The 21,435-nt window shown below is 36.7% G+C and overlaps 1 protein-coding gene across 2 annotated transcripts in view; it reads left to right on the top strand.

The window, feature by feature from the left end:
* Positions 1 to 21,435, top strand: part of Pde1a (phosphodiesterase 1A) — a 342,540-nt gene that overhangs the window by 235,986 nt on the left and 85,119 nt on the right. For both annotated transcript variants that reach the window (XM_047542640.1, XM_047542641.1), the window contains one exon: positions 3,289 to 3,402. In XM_047542640.1, coding sequence (XP_047398596.1) covers positions 3,289 to 3,402 — 114 coding nt within the window. The remainder of the gene's footprint in view (positions 1 to 3,288; positions 3,403 to 21,435) is intronic.

The following is a 21,435-nucleotide window of genomic DNA, read 5'->3' as shown; positions in this document are numbered from 1 at the left end:
CAAACTAAAATAGATTGCAGATACTCAGAATTAAAAGGAGATAATCATCAGAAGTTCCTATTTTTTCCTATTTTTTAATTTAAATAATTTTAACTGACACATAAAAACATAAAAAATTACATATTTATGGGATATCATGATATTTTAATGAATATACATTATATAATTTTGAAATCATAGCTATTTCCTCAAACATTCATAATATCTTTATGGCAAAACATTCAAAACACTTTATTCTAACTTTTCAAAAATATATAGTACGTTATTATTATTTATAGTCATCCTACTGTGAACAGTGGGCCAGAACTCCTTACTCCTATATAACTGTAACTAAATACCCACTTATTGACCTTTCTCTCCTCCTCCTCCTTTCTCCCCTCTACCCTAGGAACCACCACTCTACTCTCAACTGCTCTGAGATCAGCTTTCTCATATTCACCTTTTGAGTGAGATCATACAGTACTTGTCTTTCTGTGCTGGCACAGTACTAGTATAGCACTGACATAAAACAAGACACATAGATCAATGGACCAGAACAGAAAACCCAAAATTAAACTGATGCATCTACTGATGTTTGATTTTCAATAAAGGTGCTAAGAATACACATTGGAGAAATGAGTCTTTCAATAAATGGTGCTGGGAGATTGTATATCTACATGTAGAAAAATGGAAGTGGACCCATATCTCTCACAGGTTACAAAAATAAACTCCAAATGGATTAAAATATACATGTAAGACTTTAAATTGTGACACTGCTAGAATGAAGCAGATGAAATGTTTCAGGATATTGGAATGGGCAAGGATATTTGGATGGACCCTAAAAGCACAGGAAACAGAGCAAAAATCGACAAATGGAGTTCATAAAACTAAAAGACTTTTGCATAGCACAGGAAACAATCATCAGAGTGAAGAAACAACCTACAGAATTGGACAGAATATCTGTAAACTATCTGATAAGGAGTTAATACGTGGAATAGATTAGGAACTCCAATAACCCAACAGAAGGAACAATCAAATTTTAAGATGGTCATTATAACTAAGTAGACAATTCTCAAAAAGAAGACATATGGATACCTAACAAGTATATGAAAAAAATGGATCAACATCAGTAATCATCAAGGAAATGAAAACTAAACCTCACTCTATTAATAATGGCTATTGTCAGCTGGGCATGGTGGCACATTCCTATAATCCCAGAAACTCAGTAGGCCATGGTAGGAGGATAGCAAACTTGAGAACAGCCTAGATAATTTAGCAAAACACTGCCTCTAAATATACATATATATATATATACATATATATATATATATATATATTACTCAAATATAACACTCACTTGTGTGTGCAAATGAATAAATTAAAGAATAAATAAAGGACTTGGATGTAACTCAGTGGTAGAGCACCAAAATAAAACAAAAATAAATAAATAAAGTTAAGTACCGCTGAGGACAAGGAAAAGGGAACCCTTGCACACTGGTGGTAGGAATTTAATACAACCACCATGAAAATATTATGGAGTATCCTCAAAGAATTAAAAATAGAGTCACCATATGATCCAACACTCCCACTACTGGTATACATCCAAAGGAAATGAAATTAGAACGTGGAAGAGAGATCTGCATCCTATCTCTTTTGTAGCACTGTTTACAATAGCCAAGAAATGAGCACAACCTAAGCATCCATCAACTGATGAATGGATAAAGAACATGTGGTACCTAAACACAATGGAACACTAGTCAGCCACTAAAAGGATCAATATGTTAAGTACTTACTCTTTTTAAAGCATATTATACAACCAGGTACAACCAAACGGTACTTAAGTAATTTCTACAAGAATATGGGAGTGCAGATAGAAAGCTCATTCTTTTACATCCATAAATCAAAGGCAGTTTGACCATGTATTATGTTTCTGGTCATAAACTTCCCCAAATCCCAAAATCCTACATGTGCTACTTCATTGTCATCACATTTGGTATTCCAGACAAGCCTGAAAAACAGGTTTAATTTTTTCCTTTCTAAGTAATTTGTTTTAGTTGCTATTTGTGTTGCTCTTTGCTTTGCTCAGTCTGTGTTAATGAGACACTTAGTGGTATCTAGAACTCATTTTGCAATGTTTTTGTCTGCTAATATTTTAACACATGAAAGTAAAGATGTAAGAAAGCAATTATTTACTATTTCGTGAATTAAAGGTTTTAATCTAGCAGTGGCTTTTTCTCAAGGAGAAATAAAGTGTCTTTTATAGATGGAGGAATGTCAAATGCCTCTGCTGAAATTCCTAACTTGTCTTCATACCCTAGGCCTTGACATTGGAAATCATCCAAAACAAATTGTCAGAAAAACTGCTAAGTTATCTCTAAGCTAGTGCCTAAAAGTAGATGTACTCTGTTCTCTCTTTTGAAATACTTTTGAACAGAAGTAGAATTAAAGTTCTGTCTGCAGTTCAAGAAAGCAGATCAATTATCTTCACGTTGCTTATCTATGGTATGTAGACAGTGAGGAATATGTTCCCTGTGTGCTTAGTATAAGGCAGTACTTTCAGAAACATTTGGTTTACAATCTACTGCATAGAAGTTTCCAAAACATTGTTCAAGTATTTTGTATTATCTCACTATATTAGGTATCAATTGCTGTATAACCATTACCTCAAAACTCAATGGCTTAAAATAATAACCTTAATTATCTCACAGTCTCTGTAAGTCAGGATTCTAGACATGACTTTGCTGAGCTCTATGCTCTTAAACTCCTCTTGAGTTGGGGCACATTATCTGCCAAAATGAGAGAAAGTGTTTTCAGTTTTGCCTCAGGTAAAGACATCCCAGTAAAACCTCTATACATACACATGTAATTCTTTTTTTTTTTTTTTTTTTTTTTTTGCTTTTTGCTTACATGTTTTTAACTTTTTCCTTTTATCCTTTATAAATAAATTGCTGTATACCGTGAACAATAACTACTACAGCAGCCAGAAGAGCTTTCTAAATAGTCCCTTAGTGCCAAATCTAAAGAAACAGAGCCACCAAATGCTAAATTCTAGCAATAGGAATATACTTTTATGAGTGTTTTAAATATGTCATCTTGAATTTTCAACTAACTACCTACCTACACCCCTAATATTATTAAGAGGTGAATATCATTTCTAATAATTGATTCACTGATAAAGACTGGTCTTAATTATACAAAAAAAATCCTGAAAATATTTTTATTGACTGACTTTGAAATAGTTGTGTGGAAAGTTTCATCTCTCCTCTCTCTCTCTCTCTCTCTTTCTCTCTGGCTACTCTTTTGAAATAGACTAAGATGCCTAGTGAAGCAGCTGGAGAAAGGTGACGTGAACGTGGTGGACTTGAAGAAGAACATTGAGTATGCAGCGTCCGTGCTGGAGGCAGTTTATATCGATGAAACAAGGTGAGTCCAGTCCTCACCTCTTCTCCCTCTTGTCCTCATTCTTCTCTCCCCTCAGCCACAGAGAAGGCTGTGCTGCACAGGTGGTTTCTTTGGTCCCCAGAATGGAGTTCCTCTACCGCAGCATGGTTTGGAGTTAAAAATGAAGGGGGAAAATCAAAGGAACACCTGTAGATTATACATTCTATCTTGAATTGTGTTCCTCTTTCTTGACCCTGCTTCACTCAAACAGGGATTTAACACCTTAGTATAAAACTAAAATCAAAATCTTATTAAAAATTTAAAGTTTCCTTTTGATTTAGTTAACGAACTGGACTATGATTCTTTTTAAAAATATGCATTTTGATCCAAACGCTTTAATACAACAAAAATATGAAACAATAAATTTATAAAATGAAAGATAATTGACCTCTATTCTCACTCACTCCCACCTTCAGTGTCCTTTGGCCTGGTCTTTTAAATGTTGGAGACCTATGTAGCCCTACATTGTTTTTCATGCCTGTAAGGACTTTTCCTCTTATTTCAGATTTCAGAGTTTCTTCTGAGAAATGGGTGTGACATGCCTACATGCTCACACTCATGACTTTGTGGAGGGCTTGGTGGAACCCCAAATGTGTCACCAACCAAACCTAGCCTCATCATTAGCAGAGTGGTAAGGAGATTAGGAGAGGAAGATTTGTTTGAAGAGGCTTGTTATCCTAGTATCGTGGCCCTCAGCCAAGCCACTTGCCCTACAGGGGATATTTGGCAGCCCCCAGAGATTTGACCAGTGTCTCTTGATGTTTGGAGAGTGCTAAGACTGGGCCTGACCCTTAGAAAAGACAAAGGTGACAGTCAATGATGACAGCCTCCTGTGAATTCAGAGCTAAGAGGGAACCTGCAGAGAGAGAGAACCTCCCAGAGTTTGACTCAGATGAGGTACTCAGATTTTTCAAAGCCATGAGGAAAATGGAATAGAGGTCTTTCAAAGTGAAAAAGAGTCCTGACTGATGAAAAAGAGGGATTTTAGGGAGATTTTTGGTAAAAAAAAAAAACAAAAAAAAAAAACAAGGTAGAAACTGGAAATTCAGCCAAAATATCCCAGAACATATAATGTTCACGGTGCCAGGCAGTCTGAGTACTGAGTTATCTCTCAAAGATCCATGAAAGGTCCCCAGGAGAGAAAAATAGCCTGCATTTGGACATTTGTTACACAGAGGACAGCAAAAGCACTAGTCTTGAAGGACCTTTTGTCCTATTATTTCCTGCCTGTCAGCCACACTGTTGAACAACCAGAGCAGCAGAGTGGGGTGGGGAATGGAGAGTGAACACCCACGAGATCACTTCCCCTTTGCGGGTGTCCATGTTAAACTAGAGGTGAGATTGAAGCTTTTATTTATCTTTGAGTACTGGACTTCACACACACACACACACACACACACACACACACACACACAAATAATATTATTTAATGGGTATTAAATGCACATGATTCAAAAGGTCAAAATAATGCAAAGGGTTTCATGAGTCTTGTCTCCACCTTATTCCCAAACTAATCTCTAATTATGTGACACATGACAAATTTTTACTTTGATATTTTCCCTCCTTCTTTCATGGAAGATAGCATAAAACATACACCATCTTTCATTTTGCTTTTGGGGCTTTTTTTTTTTTTTTTTTTTTTTCACTAACTAAGGCAGCATGGGAATCTTCCTGCATCATATTTTGATCTTTTTTAATACTCAACCATGAGGATTTTCACTAATAACTAACAGGGAAGGCCACAGTGAAGACTGTGCTGCACAGGTGGTTTTTCTTTGGTCCCCAGAATGGAGTTCCTCTGCCCGAGCATGGTTTGGAGTTATAAATTAAGGGAGAAAATCAAAGGAACACTTTTAGATTATACATTCTATCCTGACTTGCTTTCACTGTTAAATTTCACTGAAGGTACACAAATGTAAATGATTATTCTAAGTGAACAGAGATTCAAAATGTGAATTTAAAAGTCTGATATCATTCCTTTAATTTCTTTGTTCCTTTATTTTCCTGTGTGCTCTTTATTGTTCACCAGCTGATTGGACTTAACAGGTTTGACATCTCTTCAGTCTGTCCTTGGCCAGACATTTCATTTTATATTTACTTATAAATTTTAAGATTTTCTGGACTGGGGGTGAAGCTCAGAGACTGAGCACAAAGCCCTGTGTTCCAACCCCAGCACTACAAAACAATATGTATAATTCTCGAAGACTTTTTTGTTTGTTTTTCTATATATATAATATTATATAAATATAATTTTATATATTTAATATATGTATAATTAAAAATTCATCATAATGCTAACTACCTAGTTTTGCCTAAGAATTCCATCTTTCATTTGATAGATTATTTTGTGCTATATTTATTCATTTTATATTTCCTTCTCTGAAAATTATAACTCCATGAATATTTTGTTAATTTAGTTTCCCATGATTCCTAACTCATTTAAACATGCATTATGTTTAAAGTATAGTTCTTTTTCATTTGAAAATTTCTCTTCAGTAGGGAAAGAAAGGTTAAGCTCAATGTTTAACTACTTCATGGTAGAAATTTAATTTGGAAGGGAGCATTGCTTCTTACCACAAAACATCCCAGTTCCTAATGCCAGCTACATCATTCCCAATATCTATTTAAATGACACAAAACTTTTCACTCTTTCATTTTCATAATTCTAGGACATCATTATTTTTAAACTGGATTCATAAGAATAGCCCTCATTTATACCATCTTCAAAAAACTCTTGTTTCATTACCTCACATTGGTGTCACCACAATCCTCACATTAGAGCAATTATTATTTTCTGCATTTTACTAGTGAGAAGACTAAAAATCATTTAAACATCACAACACTTCTATGAGATAGAAATTCTATCATTACCATTTTGAATAGGACACTAAATCACATAAAAGTCAAGTAGCTTACTCAAGAGAATGAATTGAAGAGTGGGATTAGGGCCACTCCAGAACCTAGGCTACTCAGCACAATTCTCATCCTGATTCCTTTTGCAAAAGCGACTTACTAGAAGTATGATGGACACTCAAGTGCTCTCAGGGTCCTCAGACCTGGTGTGTGCAGATAGAGTTGCATCTCATCTCCTCCCAATTTTGCCTTCAGTGATGACACAGTGGTAGCTTGAAATTGACTTTGGTGGGATATTTACACCATGGAAAATGTCAAATGCAACATCAATCTTTAGTTTTCCCTGGAAAGCCTGTTAAACATGTATCATCATGCCACTGGGTAGACCTAAGATTTCCCCCTTAAGAATCTTCTAAGAGTTGTGATTTTATGGTCAAATATCAGTTTGGGAATTCTTAGAATAATGTTCTTAGAACACATACAGTTTGATTTCCTATATATATAGTAAGACATACAGCATTAAACTGAGGATGTTTCTATTGAGACCTGCATAAATTATTTTAATGTCATTTGCTTTAAGAATATTAGTAAAATAAGGATTGTTCAAAAGGAGTGTGGCTTGAGAAGCATTGAATTGATTTTTATTTATATTTTGAATCTTATTGACTTGGAAACTTATTAAAAAATATTTGAGTGAATATTCCAGAAAGGTGCTGCTTGAAAGTTGACTGTACTGAAAAAAGGAGGGTCAGCATATAATGATACTGCGTAGAACAGAAATTATTGGTTGAAAACATTCCCCCCTTCTCTCTCTTCTCTCTCTCTTTCTCTCTTCCTCCTAAACATTAGTGACTGCAGGGTTTCAGTTAAGAAAACAAAACAAAAATTTCTCTTTAAAGATGAATTTGGTGAGAAAAATAAAAACATTTTCTGGCAAAAATGAAATTCTGACCTTTGCAGAGATTATAGCACAATTCCCTAGTGAATATGAGCATTTGTTGGTTTTTTAAAAAGACATTTTCATATGCAAATGCCAATGTTTTATGAGTCTTCCTTCAGATATGTCCCTAGAGGCTATTATTTTCAAAGTTGCACAGTTGTAATCCAGAAACATGTGGCCTAAAAAGAAAAAAAAAAATCCATTCGTCCATATTTGGATTGGGATACTGCCAAGCAAAGTAGCATCCTTGGCCTCATGAACAGCAGGGTAGGCAGCTGACTGGGAGGTGTACTTCCAGAGATGGATATTGTGCTTTCTGATATCTTACAAAAATAATTTATAACTTTATTTTGTTTAATGCGAACCAATCTGTTTTAGGATTACCATGGTTAAAGCGTTCAGACTCTGGATTTAGAAAGAACTAGATACTCCACTCAATATTCTCTTTCTTTAAGGAGGTTAGGTTACTTGACATCTGTAAACTACACTTGATTATCTATAAAATAAGAACAATGCCCACCTCCAGAGTATAAGGGTGAAATGTAGTTCAGTGTCTGACAAAATAAAAGTTTGATCATAACCATTGTTTCTTGTACTAATAAAATGCAAATACACTTTGCATTTGGGGGATACATAGCATATTAAAATATATAATTTATACCTCCTATTGAAGAAATCAAATAATTTCCTGACAGTAATGTTTGATCTTGAGAAAATGAATTCAGTTGAGTTCTAGTTGCCAGGGAATGAAAGCAAGGCATAAAATAATGGAAAAGAACTTCAGTACAGAGATACACATTCCTATAAAAACACCCTCAATCAGATAATATCTCTTACTAAACCTAAGGGTCCTTAATTTGGGGATAGATTATCTCAGATGAGAATGAGTTGATGTCAATCACTACTACAAAAAGTTAAGTCTGGTAAACATTAAGCGAGCTTCAGGGTATCTTGAAAGCTAAGAATCTTGGAATCATTGAGTACAGGGACTTACCCAGGAACTTCCACTCTTTGCCAAATATATATTGAGTACCTGAAGTCATAAGGGCCAATTATGCCAAGAAACAAGAAGATTAGAGAGAGAAGGAGAGGCAGGGGAGGGTGGAAGGGGAGGAGACTGAAGCACACTGACAAATTTTATATGAAAATACCAAGCAGTAGTCCTAACCAGAATTGGGGATTTGGAGTCATGATTCCAAACCAGATATGACTACACTCACTGGTGTTTCTTAATGTGAATGAATTTGCTCTCTGGCAAAGCTCTCCCTATCCATAATTCTTAAAGATATGGCTTCCAACAAGAGAACTTAAGGTAAAAAATGTCTGGAACATTCTAGTTACATGGGCACTAAAGCTCAGAAATATAATGGCAATGAGAGATGTGAATTGAGAATTATAACCCAGGATTCTCAATTTTTTTTTCCAGAACCTTGCACATGCTAGGCAAGTGCTCTGTTACTGAGTTAAATCCCCAACCCCTCAGATTTTTTTTTTTTTTTTTTTTTTTTGGTGTCTTTACTTTGTTGCTAATCTTCAATATTTGGAACTCCTTTGAAATTCAGATTTGTTCCCCATCCTAAAGATTTTGAGAATGTTTAGTGAGGGTTTACTTACTTCACCAGTCTGTCTTGTCACATACCTCTGCAACCAGTTCTGGGGCCAAACTGCTAAACTACACCTATGCAGGTCACTTCTTTCCCCCAAATTCCATCTACCTACAGACAGCTCCTAAGAATGAGCTGATAGCTTTCCTCCAGTTCCCCAAATTGAAGCTAAAGGATCCGCAAGTTCTGTAACACTTGCTGTAAAGGAATCCACTACTCAAGCCCCTTCACATAGAGCCTCTATCAGCCATCCCTCAGCATCACCTATAGTCTGATGTATCTCTCACAGAAACCAGCTTACTTTTTCCTGTAGATGTCCTTTCAACATGTTTTCCTCTTCTGAGTTCAGCATCACAAAGTCCAAGGCCAAGATAAAAGAAGGGAACAATCAAAATTAATATCAAGTTGGACATTTCATCTTCCAGGATCAACAGTTGTGCTAATGGACTATGCAATTTAAATTCACATTTAGAAAAATGAGGACAGTTTTCTAAAGGATACAGAATCTTCACAGATCAACTGTGCTCATAATGTAGATCACCTTTTATACTATCGTTCAAGGAAGTTTAGGTTCTTGGAATCCTATTTTCTTAATATTCTGTACGCCAGAGTAAAGCCTTTACTTTTTCGTAAAAACAGGAGCAGTCTGCACAAAGGTAAAAGAGAGACTCTGTAGAATGTGATGACTTTTTTTGACTTTTCAAATGTCAGATTTTCTCTCCTCCAACCATTGAGATTTAAAACTCTTGGAGTTCCATATGGAAACGGGACACAGTGTTACATTAGCAATTGAGACCCGGGGTGAGATGCAGAGGGCAGTGGAGCACAGGCAGGGGTTTGAGGAGGAGAAAAGTACAAAAGGGCAGGCATGGAGCTACCAAAAGTGAGGCTTAGAATACAGAAGCAGGTGACATATTTGAAGAAGCTGGAGTGGTGAGTTAGCAGAGAGCTGGGACAGTAAAAAGGACAAATCAAATGCCACAAAGAGAACCAATGTATGTGTGAGGAAATTACTGATGCCTCTGAAGTGTAGTTTGAGTAAAGAGAAAAAGTCTACTTGCCATATTATGGTAGTTTAAGAAATAGGTAGGGAATATATTTGTAAAGGAATTAGTATTGACAATTTTTCAAGAATTTACTAGTGTATGAAAAAGTAGAAATAGAGCAATCTATTAATGGGGACATATGCTTGAACAAGGCTTTGCTTATTGTTACTCATGTTGGTTTTAGGATGAAAGGCTGAAATCTGCAGCCTAGAATCAAAGTGTTTTAAACAGAAATCTGGAATAAAAAGGGAAAAAAGTTTTTCTCGTAGAAACATTAGGTAAAGTTATCCTTGGGAAGCTTTCTAGGAAAATTAAAAATGGTCAAGCATAGGTGGAAAATACAGATGAAGATGGTGCTAACTAGTGCTCAGCCAAGGGTCTTCAAATAAACAAACAGTAGCACCGTAAAACAGGAAAGATCAGTGTTTGACTTCTCAGCATGCAAAGGTGCTACAGTAATTATGGCAAATGTATTAGCAATGGATTGCAAAATACAGGAATCCATGTGACATGGAGAACAAACTCTTTGTATGTAGTCACTGCAACCTGAACATCATGATAGCATTGACCCCTATATGTTCCTTTGACATTTAGAGTCAGAGTATAAAGGAAAGAAAATAGAGAACTGAATTAAGGAAAAGTCTTTATGAATATTTCAATTTTAAATGATAGGAAACCCAACCAAGCCAGCTTAAACAAAACTAGTAACTTATTGGTTCTCACTGCTGACTATAAACATTGGCTAATTCAGGGCACAAATGATGTCAACAGATCAACCTTTCTGTTTTGCTTGCTCTGGAAGGTTCTCCTCTGATGCTCTGAATCGTAGCAAGGCAGTGGCAGTATTTCCAAGCTTCACATCCTCAAACTGTCAAATCCAGCAGGAATGGAAAGGTTTTCTTTCCCACAGGATCCAACAAAGATATTCTAATGTTTAATTGCCTCTAGTTAGGTAATATGCTTATCCTTCAAACCATCATTGTGTCCGGGAGAATTGGATACACAAGTTCAGGAGTCAAGCATCCCATGAGACAGGTATGAGGTCAGTTCTATTTAAATCACTTGCCTAAAAATTGAAAATGGAGGAGAGAGCTTTCCTAAAAAACAACAACTATGTCTTCTTTACTGTGAAAATGAAAATGTTTATGTCAAACAAGGAGGCCAGATCAGGGTTTGTGGGGCATGTTGAGAAAAGACTTTGACTGGAAGTTCAGCAATTCCTTGCCTGGTTTCATTCCTGCTGCTAATTAACCTCTAGGAAAAAAAGATTTTTCTTTTTGCCCTAGTCATTGCTTTTCTCACATGGGAGATGAAATCTCAATCCCTTTCTGTTCTGGAGTCCTGTAGTCTTTCCCATGATCCAAAGTCCCCTGCTCAGACTGTACTATCCTGGCCACCAGGAGGATGGCAGGAGGAAGCTGCTTATTATTGGCTTAGTGGAGGAGCATTTAAAATATAGACTCTTATTTTTTTTGATTGTTTCCACTTGGAGGAGACCCTGAGGAAATCAGTTTGAGGGAAATGTGCTAAGACATTGCTGGAACTCAGTGAATCATTAAAAGAGCATGATAAATTTTATAAATTCTATGCTTGTGGAGTTGTAGGGAGGAGGCCTGTTTGGAGTGCTATGTTTGTAGGCTGTTCTCCCTCCTAGATGGAATATGGAAACAAGGCTTAGGAAAAGCCACATTACTTTTGATTGGGTTTATATGTTTTGCCTATACGTGGTAAGCTACTTTCTACAAAATTTCAAAAATCTAAGGACAAAAAGAAAAGTTCCATATATTAAATAAAATCTCACTGTTGTGATATTTTTGTGTCAATAAAATATAAGCGAATGTTTCCTAGATCTGAAAAATCCAATTTAAATACTATTCTTTTCTAATGGTGATATTAACAATGAAAATTGTTTGACAGTTGTATCTAAGGCAATTATGCAATTTGCCAATATTGCTGCATGTAATTCTCAAAAAGTCTATGGATTAGATACTCATTTTTTCCACTGTAAAGTTAATAAATGCAAAGCATAAAGAAAGTAATTGACTTGTTTAGGATCATATAATTATTAAATATCCAAGACAAGTTCAAATTCAAATGGAATATGCCCAACATTCATTCTTTTCTTTTTTATCAACAGAACCCATTCTTTAAAAAATGAAAAAAAAAAACTCTCTTGTTTTGAGAAGTCCAACTTCAGTTCCAGACTCAGGATGGGTGGATCTTAATTGATTTAAACCAGTTGTTAGTCTCCAGTTTCCCAACCAGTGAGTTTAGACATTGACATGTGATACAATTCTGGATAATAGAATTGCCTCCAGGAAAGATTGATAGAGCTATTGTCAGAAGGTTTCTTCTCCATAGAAAAGGGTGTTGTCATATGAAAGTATGATGCTTGAAATTGATATAGCCATCTTGCTAAAAGCATAAAGATAAATGTAATATTAAGCTTGAGGAAACCTGAGTCCTTGAAGATGTTGTTGACCCGCTGATATTAAAAACCCCCTTACTGAAGTCAATCTACCATTAGATTTTTTTTTTCTTAAGAAAAATAACAGAACTTCTCTGTTGAGAACTTCACTTTGACTTAGGTTTGGTGTCATTTGCCATTGAGGGCATTCTTCTGGTCATGTAGGTCTCCCTTCTTCCAAATCTATTTTCTTAATTTCTAATTGCTCCAAGGAGCCAGTTTATCTTAATAACAAGCCTGAACACAAATGTCTGATTTCTAAGACAGTCACTTAGAATTCATAGTATATTTTTTTATAAAACAAGATAATAACTTGATTATAATTTCCAAGGTAGCCTACAAACCATATTGACCCCATGGCACAGTCAGATAACACCAATGGTTCCTAAGCAAGCATCGAGTACTGGAAACCAGATACCTAAGATTTTTCTCATTAAGTGAAAGAGAATTTCCTCATTTTTTTTTTTTTTTTTTTTTTTTTGTGGTGCTGGGGATTGAATCCAGGGCCTTGTGCTTGCGAGGCAAGCACTCTACCAACTGAGCTATATCCCAGCCCAAATTTCCTCATCTTTTTCTACATTCCATCAGCAAGCCTAGTTCCAAAATATGTGCTGCCTCTGTCAGCCCTCCATCTCTTTTCTCTCATATCCCCATCAGCCCAGTCTGCCTCAGCCCTATTTGTGAGGTTGTCTCCAGCCTCTGTCTAGACCACCAGTCAGTTTTGCACTGGATCCTACTGTCCTCTAAAGTTCCACACAGGAGTGGTAGCTGGGGGCTGGGTAGCACTCTCAGTTCACTTCAAGGAAATTTATCTGGATGTGCTGTTGTCCTCCTCATGGTTTTCTTGGTTTGGAGGTCAGACAAGATTCAATGTCCCCTCCTCTGTCTCTCCTGCTTTCCTTCCTGACTCCTTTTCATTAATGCAAAGCATCTCTAGACAATCACTATGTTGGAAACTTTGCTTTGACTATTCATATTCTCATATTTTCTTTGCCTGGGTCTTTCCTCTTTCCACAAGACCTAGATTTTGAAACTCAAAAGCATGAGGAGGGCTTTTCTTATCCCTCAGGTGTGTCATATATAGCTTGAATTGGTGAATGAAATCATGCTGACTATGTAGACATAGGGTACAGGGTAATAGAAAATATTTTTAAAAATTGTATTTTGATATCTTTCACACATGAAGCAGAATCTGATGGAAAATGTTAACATATTTAACATTTGCACCAAAAGAAACAAACAAAAGTGACATTAGTCCTAATCTGAAATAAATAGCTACTAGAATAATACCTAAGTACTGCAAATACCTAAATATTTAAAAATATATATAAGACTGGAGACCCTCTGCCTATTTTTATACTTTTATTCATTTATTCAATAAATATTTATGAAGGATACTCTGTATACACTGATAGTTATTTTACTATTCTCCTTACCTACTCTCAACTCCCTGCCATCATCATCTCCACTAGTTGGCCTTGTGGGCTTAGGAAAGAAAAATATTCCTTATCTGCCCTCATGTTTCTGGCTTCAGAATATATTCCAGTGCTTTCTAGCACTCATTTTTCACCCCTGCACAGTTGAGAAATTGACATTTATATTTTGCAATCAAGTATCATACAGATAATTCCCATTTGTTAACAACAAAATAAAAGATTCTTTGATGAAGATGTCATCATAGGGATTCTTCTACCTGTCTCTTCCCACGTCATTCACCAAAACTATCCATCACTTACAATAAAATAATGGGCACATGAAAATAAGGAATGCCACCAAGTTCACATCATAGAGGAGCATTAAATCACATTTTTTGGGCAGAGAACTATCATTAATTGTCAAGCTGTGAACAGAGGAGAAGGGTTGTTCTCAAATGTTAGTGTTCATCAGAATCACCTAGAGGACTTGTTAAAATAGGGTGCTGAGTTCCACTCCTAGAATTTCTGATTCCATAGATCTTCATTGACGCCCTTGAATTTCCATTTCTAACAAGTTCCCAGGGACCATACTTGGAGAACTACTCTTTTTTTTTTTTTTTGGACTGAGACACAATTTATTTGTTAATGAAAGACAACTAGGTATTACAAAGGCCAAAGTGAATGATAATATATTCAGACTATCTGGAAAAGTCTATTAGGCTACTTTCCATTTGCTAATTTCATAAAGGACATGAAATTATAGGTGACAATGTTAGAATTGAGGTACAGTTGAGATATTTTTCTTCCACTGAATTTCTATATACTGGGAATGAAAAATTCACAAAGGAGGTTAAGAAAACAATTCCATTTGCAAAAGCATTAAAAAAGAATAAAATACTTAGGAATAAATTTAAACCAAGAAAAAGCAGGTCTTTTACAGTAAAAAATACAAAACTTTACTTAAAGAAAACACAAATAAATGTAAAGACAGCCCAAATACATGTATTGGAAGACAATATTGTGAAAATGGCAATACTGACCAAAGTTATACACAGATTCACTGCGATCACTATCAAAATGCCAATACTCTTTTTTGGCAAAGATGTAACATTTGAACCTCAAAAAAAAAAAAAAGAAAAGTCAGGGCTGGGGAGATAGCTCACTCGCTGGAGTGCTTGCCTTGTAAGCACAAGGCCCTGGGTTTGATCCCCAGCACCCCAAAAAAAAAATCTGGAAAAAGAAGGGAGGGCTTATACGTCCCAATTTTAAAACTTAATTACAAAGGTACAATACCAAAAAGAGTGTTCAAGTGGAATAAGGATAGACATCTAGATCAAGTAATAGAACAGAGAAAGCCATATATCTATGGCCCATTGATTCTTTTTATAATGGTATCAAGACATTCAATGGGAGATCACAGTTTCTAGCAGAGAAACATTTTTACCGGCATCACTACATGACTGAGAGTAATTTAAATTCAAAAGAACTACTCTTTAGAAGATGTCACAATGAGGCTGTAAAGGAGAGATACAGAGAGAACATTAGAACTTTGATGGTCATAAGTTTTTGCATTATCAAAAGAACATAGCTCAGGTGTTTCTCCAAGTGGTGTAAAATACATTGGGCTGAAATGCCTCCCCTAACCTCCAGAAAATTTCATCATGGAATAGGAACATTGAGAAAGGGCTGCTGTGTTAAAGATTAGCAGTGTCTCAGGGCAAGTTTTGGGGACAGGGAAGGCCAGGCCTGTACTTCGTTCTGTGGTACAGTCACCTCTTCCAGGCCTGGGAAGTCATAGTTCTTAGACTTAATCTCTGGGCTGCAGCCCCACCCTTTCTCTCCACTCAGTAATCCTGGAAAGGAAATGGGGCTGCATGGTCATGATACGCCCTTCTTTTGTGTCTCATTTCCCTGGTTAGAAAAGACAGCACTTCTGTTTTCTGTAAAATGGGGAAGGAACAAAAGTAGGTAAATATGGTTTTATTATGGAAAAGTATAAAGAACCTATGTGTTGCCATTTCAATCATTTTAAGTGTACAATTTGGTATAGTGAAGCTCCTTTCTGTCATCCCTCTCCAGAACATTTTCATTGTCCTAAACAGAAACTCTGTACATTAAACAATGACTCTCCATTTCTTCCCCTCCTCAACTATTCCATTTTCTGCCTTTCTGAATTTGCTTGAACTACCAGGTAAAATTTTAATGTAGGTAAAAATTATTTGTGGAGATCTCTACCACCACCTCTTATCAACCTATGAAGTCCTGGCTTTGGTTTCCTAACCAAAGTCTTTGGTTTCCCCAAGTCTACTTCTTCTTTCCACCACATCTCAAACCCTTCCAACACTATGACATCCTCCCTCTTTCTACCCATAAGAAACAGGAAATCTGCTTAGACTAATTCATGCAGATGAGTAACTAGCTGGGAGTTTACCAAGGGCTCGCTGTGTGACAGATGCTGTTCTACGTGCTTTCTGTGGGTCTGTCCATCCCATCCTCACAACCACACTGCTTGGGATACTGATATGATCTCTGTTGTACTGATAAAGGCACTGAGGGCACACAAATGAAGTGTTTTCCAAGATTACATAACTAATAGTGATGAAACTAGGAATCTGCTTTTAGAGACCAATTTTCAACCTCAGAGGATGCTTACTAATCAAAGACTTGGTAATTAGTGGAATGTTAAGCTTTGTGTCTAATTGAATATTTTCAAAGATATTTTTGGGCAAAGAAGACTTCCTGGTGGAAAGTCTGTAGTCCTTGGGTAAGGCCCATGAAAGAGGTCTCTGCCTCATTCATTTCCCCCATTTCTGTCCCCAAACAATTCCAAAAATAAAATCTTGACTCCAACTCTTCAAATAACTTAATTTCTCCTCAGAGCTTTCCCCCAACATTCCTGGAGTCCTTTCTGCCTGACCTGGGGGATAGGACCTCCCTCTGTCAGACCTTTGCTTCTTTGGGTGGGTGCAGAGGAGGCACCAAGTCCTTCTTAGGCCTTCACTTGGAGAAAAATATCTCTGACTTCAACACTATCCTTACTCAACCTTGTTTTAGCAAGAGTTTGCCTCTGGGGAATTAAGCCAACTTCATCATAAATGACTTCTGCACACAAATGTGCAGCCTCCACAGTCTCTCTTATACAATGGTCATCCACAGTTTGGAAAAAAAAAAAAAAAGACTAACACAAAACCAGAGAAAACTTTGATCAAATTTATCAAGTTAACAGAAAAAGGAAAGAAACTTCTTTAAAAAGTAAAGTTGTTGAAATAAATTTGTGAGTCTGCCATCTTAAACCCTTTTGAAATAAGAAAGGGAATAAATGAGAAATAAATAAACATGCCTTGGTGGTGGGCTGGTAGAATATATTTAAATGTACTTTGCGCTTAGGAAGTACATTACTGATAATAGATATGGCATTTCAAATGTATTCTCTTTTTCAGACATTAACTTTATTATACTTCAAAGTATAATACCCTGAAATTTTGCCACCAGATATTTTTGTCTGTGAGGAAATGATTGAAATATCAGCTTTGGATATAAATCTAAATTTCCTCTCTCCAAAATTCCCTGTTGAACAAAACTCATTTATGATTTTTAAGATTAATTATTTATAACTCTGAATTTCCAGGCAGAGATGGGACAGACAATAATAATTGCTGGTATCATTATTGACTGAACATGAAGGTAGTCTTGGTACTTTATAAGAAAAACATGCACTGGAGATGCGAAATACCTCAGTTACAGACTCAGACTCCAAAATCAGACAGACTTCAGCTCAAAATTTAATATGGCTTCTCCTGATTGTTTGAGCAAGTCATTTAAGGTGGCTGAGCCTCAAATTACTTATCAGTAAAATAAATGTAATGATAATGAATACTTACATCTTCCTCATGATGGTTATGAGATGAAATGAGTGAAAGTTTGCCTCCTTTCCTGCTTCATAGTATAAGCAATTAAGTTAGCTGGGGTAATTATCTGTATCTGTCTTCAGATCATTCTGAAGCCTGGGTGAAGGATTGGTATTACCTTAGGGTGTTTTTTTCTTTTTGGGTGGAGAGTTGGAGGAGAGGGTACAGCTCAGAATACAGATATGTTAATAAAAGAAATATCACTAATGGATTCCCCTGTGAGGCTACTTTTCTAAAAAAACCTTCTGTACTGCAGACAGACCAACCTCTCAGTTCCCCCAGCTATGTTGGAAAGGTTCCACCAGGAGGCTGCTGGCAGCACACAAAATCAGTTCCAGCCTCAACCCTGGGCCAGTAGTGCTGCTTCCCTGAATAACACAACCCCACTCAAGACACCCAACAATGGCTCTGTTTTGGTGAGTCTTTCCCTGGGGTGGAAAGGGCTCCAAAACCAGCAACCTGGAACTGATGCCCTTCTCCCCTCTCCAGTTACCAGGATCTTGGAATTTCCTGCCCTCTACCATGTTTTGTACACTGAGACCCTGGAAGTCTCTATTCAAAGATTTTCAAGCCAGTCTCCTAAGTCTAAGTGAGCTTCCTTCTTAGGTCATTCTTCTGAAAAGGGCCTGGGTATGACTGCATTCCAACATCCCAAAGAGTGGTCAGGAAGCAGCTATTTCCAAGACCAGGCAGGTTGATGGAAATTGCACAGGGGGGCTGTGGTGGCCACCTGCTTCTGCATGAGGCCTATAAAGTGAGGGCTTGAGAGTAGATAGGTATAGTAGGACAATCAAATCCAGCTGGCCTAGCCCCATCACAGGAGTTGAGAATGTCTGATTCAAACCCTATGTATTAGCCTTTTATGAAACTTATTAAAAGACAGGATAGAATATGTAACAGTTTATTCACCTGATAACAACTTTAAAATATTAATTATGAAGTATTTGGGAGAAATATACTCTGACTTGGGACCATCAAATGGAACTGAATGAGTAGCTTATTTAAATGTACCCTTTATATGAATAGTACAACTGAAAAAGAAGATTTCAAACTAGAGAAGCCAGTTTCTCCTAATCATATCCAGCACTTGAAACTTAATAAGTGAAATTGTGCACACTAATTGCCTGGAAATAACTATGTGGGTACTTGGGTGTAACTATTTTCCAAAAGTCCACTGTGGACAGAAATATTTTCACTGACATAGAATTGTAAGAGTCAAAATCCCATGACCTCTCCTTCCGTGGCCGCCTCCTGCTTTACTTCCCTTTCCCTGCAAGCTTTCTAGTTCAAAATATAAGCCCTTAGGGAGATATGTCATCTGATTTCAAGAAAAATTTTGGAACATAAATATCTCCTGAGGATCAGTTGATCACTGATCAGATGCAGGATCAGTTTTCACAGTACTCTGCTCCCCCATCAACAGTCTGCTCTAGGAAACCCTCACTTTTTGCTCTATTGGCTCCACTGGGACTGAAGGAAGTCATATCAAATAGAAAAAGCATTTTTCAGAGGTCAACAGTCATACGTTTTACACATATACTCCTCACCATTTCTTTCTGTATCATGCATTATAAGAATTCCTAGGAAAATACATCAATGATTATGTTTTCTTCTTAAACTCAATCTTCATTTCCTAAGAGTAAACAATTATGCTCACTCTGCCTTCTAACAATAGAATGAAGAACAATCAAGCTGTTGAATATTTGGAAAGCAAACTTAATTATAATATTTGAGATCCCGTTTTATCAACTTACTTGCACAAATTCCAGAGATGAAATGAAGGCAAAATAGTCTTAGATGTTTTAGTGCATCATCTTATGTAAGTATCCCAATATTGCAACACGTCTTAGATAAATGTACAGGAAAATCGCAAATGATGATTCTGTCTCTAAAATGCCCAGGTTACATTGTAGTTCTTGTTCCTGCCCTGTGCAGCTTGATCAAAGGACACTTGAAGGGCCCATGTGGTGCTAAGACAGAGTACAAGGCAGGTGTCAAGGAAAGAGAGAACACAAAATAAAAGAGAGATGGAGGGGATAAGGAGAAATGTGTGCCATTAAGTGCATCGGTTTATTTTTTAAAACTTGCTTCAATTTAGATGTTATCCATCTGTCTTTCAACCTTTTTTTTAAATCTTCAAACTGGAATAATTATCTTAATGAATCTGCTACCACTTATTTATGTGTTCATTAGGAATTTCTTAACAAACAATTTGATAAATGAGCATAAAAGACTATTTGACAGAAATACTGAGTTCTTTGACTAGAGGCATAAAAATAATAGATGCAATGATTTAAAAATTCCTTAATGAAAAATATTGTAAAAAATAAAAAAGATTGTGTTTTTCCACATCGAATGTATGGGAAGTAAGTAAGCATTCTGTAGATTCTGTGCTTCTAATTTTGAATTTTGACCTTCTCCTTGGCTAATGGTATGTAGTACATGAAGCAGCAGAAGTGAGCTGCAGCTCCCAGTCAGTCACACACTCACTAGAGTGAAATACATGCTCTGGCTGAGTTAGGATGTTTTTGGTAGGTTAGATGTATTAAATGCATTTCCAACTTCGGATAGTTTCAATGTACAATGAGTTGATGAGGACTTAACTCCAACCGTAAATCAAGGAGCATCTATCTGTACATGTCTGGCTCCACAATTTGTTTAAAACAAAATTATACAGTGACTATTCAAGGGGAAAGTAACCTAGCAGCATTGAGAAAGATAATTGATAACAGTAAATTTCTCCCTTTACTGCTTCTTATAAATCAAATGGCCCAAGATTCCAGACTAAAACTTCTACCATTTCCATCCTCACTTCACTCCCCAAAGGGTAATAACCTATCATCGTTGAGGGTAAATATTTCTAAACATTTTCTAGTCATTTGATGGGAATATATTGATTGCTTGCTCTGTGCCTTGCACTATTTCGGATGTGGGCAATATAAGAGTGCACAAAAACAGACAGTTCTCTGCTCCCAAGGTCTTTATAGTCCAGTCCACAGACTGATCACTAAATAAATAAACCAGGAAATATGGTGTGACATCAAGTAGTGTAAGTGCTGACAGCAGAACAAAGACAGAATTAAGGCACTTACCATGATGGAGGAACAGGTGACCAGAGAAGCCCTCTCTACTCAAATCCAGTGAGGAAATGATTCATACCAGAATCTTGAGTAAGAGATTCTAAGCAGATAGAAAAGTGAGTGCAAAAACCCAGAAACAGAAGCAAATTTGGCAGCTTTGCATATGGCAAGGAGGTCAGGGTTAACAGAACAAAATGACTTAGAGGTAACTGGTTAAGAGATGAAGTTGGAGACTTGACTTGAGATGACTTATGTAGGGCTTTATGAAGTAGGCATTGACATGATCTACCTTAAACCTTAAAAGAGGCATTCTGGCCAGTGTGGTGGTACATGTCTGTAATATCAGTAACTTAGGAGGCTAAGGCAGGAGGATCACAAGCTCAAAGCCAGCCTCAGCAACTTAGTGAGGCCGTAAGCAACTTAGCAAGACCTTGTCTCAAAATAAAAAAAAATAAAAAGGGCTGGGGATGTGGCTCAGTGGTTAAATGCCCCTGGATTCAATCCCTAATACCAAAAGAAAAGGGGGCATTCTTGCTGGGAGGGAACATGAGACTGACAGGTATCAGAAGGAAGAGCCAGGAGGGCAGTTAGGAGACACTGCAGTAGACCAGGCAAGAGATGAAATTGACTGCACCACTGACTCATTTTGCTGATGGGGATGAAAGATGGTACAGACACTTTGGAAGACAGATTTGGCAGAAT

Source organism: Sciurus carolinensis, chromosome 3, assembly GCF_902686445.1.
Source record: "Sciurus carolinensis chromosome 3, mSciCar1.2, whole genome shotgun sequence".
In the NCBI taxonomy this organism is placed as follows: domain Eukaryota; kingdom Metazoa; phylum Chordata; class Mammalia; order Rodentia; family Sciuridae; genus Sciurus; species Sciurus carolinensis.
Note: the sequence above shows the minus strand (reverse complement) of the source record. Positions and strands in the feature narration are given on the sequence as shown.